The 6,000-nt window shown below is 41.8% G+C and overlaps 1 protein-coding gene across 1 annotated transcript in view; it reads left to right on the top strand.

Moving 5' to 3' along the window:
- The first annotated feature begins 693 nt into the window (after positions 1-693).
- PGM2L1 (phosphoglucomutase 2 like 1) overlaps positions 694-6,000 on the top strand; it is a 52,635-nt gene continuing 47,328 nt past the window's right edge. Inside the window, exon 1 of the mRNA XM_090265463.1 lies at positions 694-1,081. Within this exon, the coding sequence (XP_090121589.1) occupies positions 971-1,081 (111 nt within the window). The 5' untranslated portion in view covers positions 694-970. The remainder of the gene's footprint in view (positions 1,082-6,000) is intronic.

Below are 6,000 nucleotides of genomic sequence, written 5' to 3'. Positions count from 1 at the left end.
GATCACGCCCACCTTCCTGACCGGAGGGTTGAAGAGACAAAACGCAACTCGTACACTGTAAAACCCTAAATGGATACCAGCTGTCCCCTTACCGAATCAGTTCTTATTTGATGTAATTTAAGCCCAGGGCCACCGGGCTCAGCGTAACTAACAGGTACAGGGAAGGTCCGCAGGGAACAGCCTCAAGGTAGCTCTTTTTCCTTTGAGGAGAGGGAGGATGCGGACCTGCTGGGAGTCGTAGTCCTTGCGGCGGTCTCCGCAGACCTCGGGGAAATAAAAGAACTACAACTCCCGTAAGGCTATGTGGGGACAGCCCTGCGCTGTCTGCCGCCAGGCGCGTGCCCCGAGCCGAAACTGGAGGGCGGCCTAGGCGCATGCTGGGGACTTGCAGAGCGAGCGCTGAGGAGGGGCGTTCATGGTAGCCGATGATGGCGAAAAGGAGACGCGTGGGAGTGTGGGGGCACTGTAACAAAGACTCGTGGCAAAAGGCTATTTGAAAAATAAAAAGAGCTGCGGTCCGTTTCCTCACCACGCTGAAGGTTCCTAACTCCCGCTACGGCTCACTATTCGGGAGCGCGGTCCCCCGCGTGCTCTCCACGCCCTCACCCCCGGGCCTAAATCAGCAGGGGCGGGGCCAGCAGTGCAGGGGCGGGGCCTAAGGTAGCCAGGGCGGCGGCGGTGGCGGTAGCGGTGGCCAAGACCCAGGCATCTGGGACTGTTGTTGTTCTCTCCCGGCGCGACCGCCTCAGCCCGTTTGCCCAGAGAGCTGGTGTGCTGAGGAGCGGACGGCCGCATCCTCCTCTCTCCTGTTCCCTAAAGCTGCTGCAGGAGCCGGCGCAAACATCCTGCGGTTGGTCTCCGATGCCCTTCACTGAGGAGGGGGCGTCGGGACCCTGGTGAGCTCACCTTAGGCCCCCGCAACTCGGCGTCTTCGTCAGCCCCTTGGCCCGTACACCCCAGTCTGCCTGCCATGGCTGAAAACGTAGAAGGGGACCTGAACTCCAACCTGCTCCACTCCCCCTACCACACTGGGGACCCTCAGCTGGACACGGCCATCGGGCAGTGGCTCCGTTGGGATAAGGTGGGTACCTGGTTAACCTGGCATCCTCCCCTTCCTCCCGCACGCCTTCCCACACACCGTCTGCCTTTTCCTGTCTCCACCCGGTGCTCGGTAGGTTGCAGAGGAGATGGCTCAGGCCGCCGGGAGGGAGCCAGCGGAGCCGGGCGTTGCCACCCACCTATGCCTGGGCTGCTGCCCTGGCACCGTCTGAGCTGGGCAGGGACGCTTGTAGCCGCTTCCTTTTTGCGGAGCGCGCAGTTGCAACCTCCCTTCCTTTCTTCCACCTCCTCCCTTCAAGTGCGTGTCATCTCTCTCAAAAAATAATAATCATCACTGTAACTTGTACCCGTCATAGAGCTATTTTCTTTCCACTTTTCCCTTGACTTCCTTATCTGCAAACCGGATAGTGGTTTTTGTCACCCTTCTTGGACGTTTCTAAACGCTATCCACTTTAGTTCTGGTCTGCTGTTTCCACCTTCCCTCCCTAGGTAGTCTCTGGTCTTTTGTCACTCCCTGGTATTCTCTAGTATCACCTTTTGCTCTTGAGAAAGGTAAGTTTTCTTACCTCCTTCTTTCCCTTGCCAGGAATTATTTTCTGGAAGTATCCTGCTCATAACATCATGTTTTCCGGGTTTTATATGATGCTCTTGATACAGAATTGTTTATGCTTTACCCATGGCCCCTTTATTCCCCCCAGCCCCTCCAAGTTTTGCGGTGATTTCATCTTGTGCAGGCATGTGGGATGGATCTCTGAGAGCTAGAATTAAAATGCTGCTCTCTCACTTGTAAAAGAGGCCTCTGGTGGCCACAACAAAGGATGATGATCCAAGCTTTTGCTTTTGTCGAATGCATTAAATGCATTTGTTGAAGTCGAGAAGGCAGCATTTAAAACGGAATTAATAATAGAGGGTTAAAGAATTAGTATGGTAGTTTGTAAAATCATGTTGCACAAATAATTTCCCAGAAGATTAGCTTTGTGGAAAAGTTTTATTTTCACCTTGTTCAGTCATTCATGCATTCAGCAAAAAAAAATATTTATTGAGCACTGGGTAATATTCCAGGGTCTTTTGGCTCAGGGAATACTAGTGGTGAGGAAGATAGGCAAGAGTTCCTGCCTTGAACAAGCCTTCAGTTAGCATATAAGGAAGAGCAACCAACAGCTTAGGCAATCATGAGTTAGTTAGCATTAGTTGATCTTATGCATCTTGGACATTCTCATTCTTCCTCTGGAGTCTAAACCAGTGCTTCTCAAACCTTGAAGTGCTTATAGCTCACCAGGGGATCTTAAAATGCAGATTCTGATTTAATAGGCCTGAGATTCTGCTTTAGGACGAGCTACCATGTGATAACAATGCTGCTGGGTTTTGAACCACACTTTGAGTGGCAAGACTCTAGAGCAGCAGTGTTCAACTCCTGTGCCCCTGGAATTTTTAAAACATGCAATACCTCATCATTTAGTTGGGGGCACTGATCTCTTTTCCCTTAGATTGTCAAATTTAAAAAATAGCAATATCCAACACAAAAGCTGTCTAGTATGAATGAATCAAAATTATACCTGGTTTTTTATTTTTAGTTTTTTGTCAGTTTGGCAAAAATGTAATATATTTCTTGTGTGCTGCAGAATTTCAGTATGTAATTAGTTCATCTGTGCCATAAGATTAAAAGGTTGAAAATCACTGCTCTGGAGTGTTCTGATCGAGATACAGTACTCTACTAAGGAACCAACTCTTATTGTTGGATTTGGTTTCATATATATTCTTGTATTTAATCAAGTGTACAAAATCTGTGATATCCCATTAATTAACATAAGGATATGCCTTTAAAGACATTTTGCTTTATTTATAAAATGCCTGCAGTGAAAATAGTTCCTTGCTGTGGAAGGATACAAAAGAAGTGACAATTCAAAGATTGCTTTTCTGCTTTGAGTTCATGAGGGAGGAAGAAACATAATAGAAATAAAAGAGCTAAGGCTTAGCATACAGTAAAAAATGTTATATATGACAAACTGGCTATATAAATGTCTTGAGGGAAAACTAAATTACAAATGAATATTATCCTTATATGTTTAATATAGTTATTTGTTTTTGTTTAAAGCTATCTGCTTTCATTGGTATTGTTAGTTAATGAATGTGGTTGTACTTAATGTCTCCCTAAAGTGAAAGGAAGATTTATGAAATTCAAAGACACTTGTAGAATTACAACACCATTTAATTTATTGGTAACTATTGTGTATGTCAAAGCCTTCGGCCTTTCAATAGGAGTTTGTTTTTCATTGCCATGGATGAGATCTTTTGTTCTCCTTAGGTGCCAGTTTTGCCTATGCTTTTCTTAAGGAATCTTTTGATTGATTTTTTAAAAAGGATTGATTGTCTATACTGTGCCTAGATATTATTGGGATATACTAAAATATAAAAAGACTATACAATACATATAAAACATAAAAAGATAATGCTAGAGTAGTTTTGGTGGCAATTAAATAGTTTATAGACAGTTCTTTTAGAGTGGCCTGTGGACTGGGATGGTCAAGGAAGACTTTCTAAGAAGATGGAATACATATAAACAGAATGAGGAGAGCCTTCACTGAAAGTGGAAGAGAGATTTATATTTAAAGTGTCCTCTATGTACGAGGAGGCACTGGCTGAGAACTTGTGGGAAATACAAATATGAAATAGATCTGGAGCATAACTTTAAAGAACATAGAAGGGAAGATAAAACAAAAACTCACAAATACATAGAGCAAGTAATAAGTTCCCTTAACAGAGGAACAGATTTAAATAATTTTAATAATTATTTAATAAAAATAATAAAGATTAATAAATCCCTCTCTTAAGGGAGAAAATACTTTTAATTGGTAAATAAAGGTGTATCTACTGTTAGACTGATAGTGTTGGTAAGCTAGGCTGAATCCCTGGGCACTGAAATGTAGAGTGTAAAAATACAGAATAATAGGTCAGACTTAAAGCATTTATCATATTACACGTGGACAGCATATGTAGTCTTTTAGCACAGAGAAAATGAGTTTAATACCTGATTATTACCTCGTTAGTGAAAGAAGGAACCTACCAAATGCCACTGATTCTAATGACACAAGTGAGGCACATAATACGTTATAAATTGATTAGAGGGCAATTTGCTACTTTCCTAAGTCACCAAAATTGCTAGTTTTAGCCTTGGTGGGGTAGTGTACTTTGAAAAGTCTTCATGAAAAAAACGTTGTTTCTGATGAACTTTCAGAGAGAAATCATTGGAAAGGCGTGTAGAAACAAGGTCATAAAAAGCCTTTACAACTGATCCTTGAACAACACAGCTTTCGATGCCGTGGGTCCACTTATACACAGATTTTTAAAAAATGCATAATATTGTAAATGCATTTTTCTTCCTTATGATTTTCTTAATACGTAACATTTTCCTGTTTCTAGCTTACTTTATTATAAGAATACATTATATAATACATGCTACAAATAAAATATGTGTTGATTGACTATGTTATGGGTAAGGCTTCTGGTCAAAAGTAGGCTTTATTAGTAGTTAAGTTTTTTGGGAGTCAAAAGTGGATTTTCAACTGCAGGGAGTTTAGGGGGGGTGGCTGGTGACACTAACACCCTTGTGTTCTAGAGTCAACTGTGTTATGTCTTTACTGGCCTTGAATAAATCAAGGTGTTTAAGTGTTAAAAAGAAAATAGTGCAACACAGGGTGTTTATTGGGCAGTCCAGGGTATCCCATGTAGTTTCATTGGGGGCATTCCATTGGTAAATTTACCATAGTCCGGGATCTGACCCTTGGTTCCTCTGCCTTCAGAATAATTTGTTATTCAGTCTTGTCTTAGGGTGGACTAACCCTACTCAAGGTCACAAACTGATGTCTGAATTTATCAGTTTCTATTTCATTAATTTATGGTACAAATGTAATATAAGTGGATTTGTCTCTAGTCAGGCCATTTTCTAGATGCACCATAAGGGGAGTCAAAGGATCAGAAAATGTTTAGTGATTATGAAATTAAATCACAGGGTGTTCAGATACATGGCATAAATGTTTAACAGCATTAGCCTGTAATAAGTAAGTGAATGCATTTATCTCTGTGGTAGGACTTAGACCCAACAAGTCCATGGATCAAGGTGTTCCTCCTCCAGGCAGTACACAGATGACTCTTCTGCCATGCTGTCTCCCTTCTATGCTCTGGGGCTGACCAAGGCTTTCACTTCCTTTCTAGTTCTTTCTTTTTATGCTTTCGTACATTCTATCAAATTACTAACAAATCTTGCTGGCCTAGAAACCAGATTCTCTTTAACATGACAACCGTCTCCTCTTTCTGATCCACTGTATATTTTAACTTTTGAAAGCAAACTTATATTCAACATTAAGCATTGGCCAAGTTTTGTTGGGAGTGAGATGCGATACGTAAGGGCAGAGCTCCTCAGCCAGCTGTAGTCGCAACAGCTATATACTGACAACAGTGTGGAGGCAGAAACTGGCCATGGCATTTCGAAAAATAGTGGTATCAGTGTAGGTATACTGAGAAACAGTAGAATGTAAAGTTAAAGGTAGATTATGTTAGATTAGGGTTGTGAAATGCCTGAAAATAGAGATAAAAGACTTCAATCCAAGCCAGTGACTTTCAGAAATCTAGCAGTAAAATTTTTTCAAGCCAAATATAGCCCAGATAAAAAAAAACTGGTGAATGAATTTGCTTTTAAATCTTCATCATGTGATAGAAAATACACAAGAAAGCATCTCTACAAAGGTGGTCTAGTCTAAATTCACCGTGTAAAAACCCAGAGAAGTTCTGCAAATTATCCATTTGCAGAAGAACCTGGACCGGAGCTTGGATCTGCCACCTAGTTCAATCCAATTTTTACAATAATATTTTATATTACATTATTTTGTTCACATTTTTATAATACTTAATTTGGCATTTAATGAAAAATACAGGCTACATATG

The sequence above is a fragment of the Furipterus horrens genome, unplaced genomic scaffold (assembly GCF_987537825.1).
Source record: "Furipterus horrens unplaced genomic scaffold, mFurHor1.1.pri manual_scaffold_2, whole genome shotgun sequence".
In the NCBI taxonomy this organism is placed as follows: domain Eukaryota; kingdom Metazoa; phylum Chordata; class Mammalia; order Chiroptera; family Furipteridae; genus Furipterus; species Furipterus horrens.
This window is presented reverse-complemented; position numbering and strand designations above follow the sequence as displayed.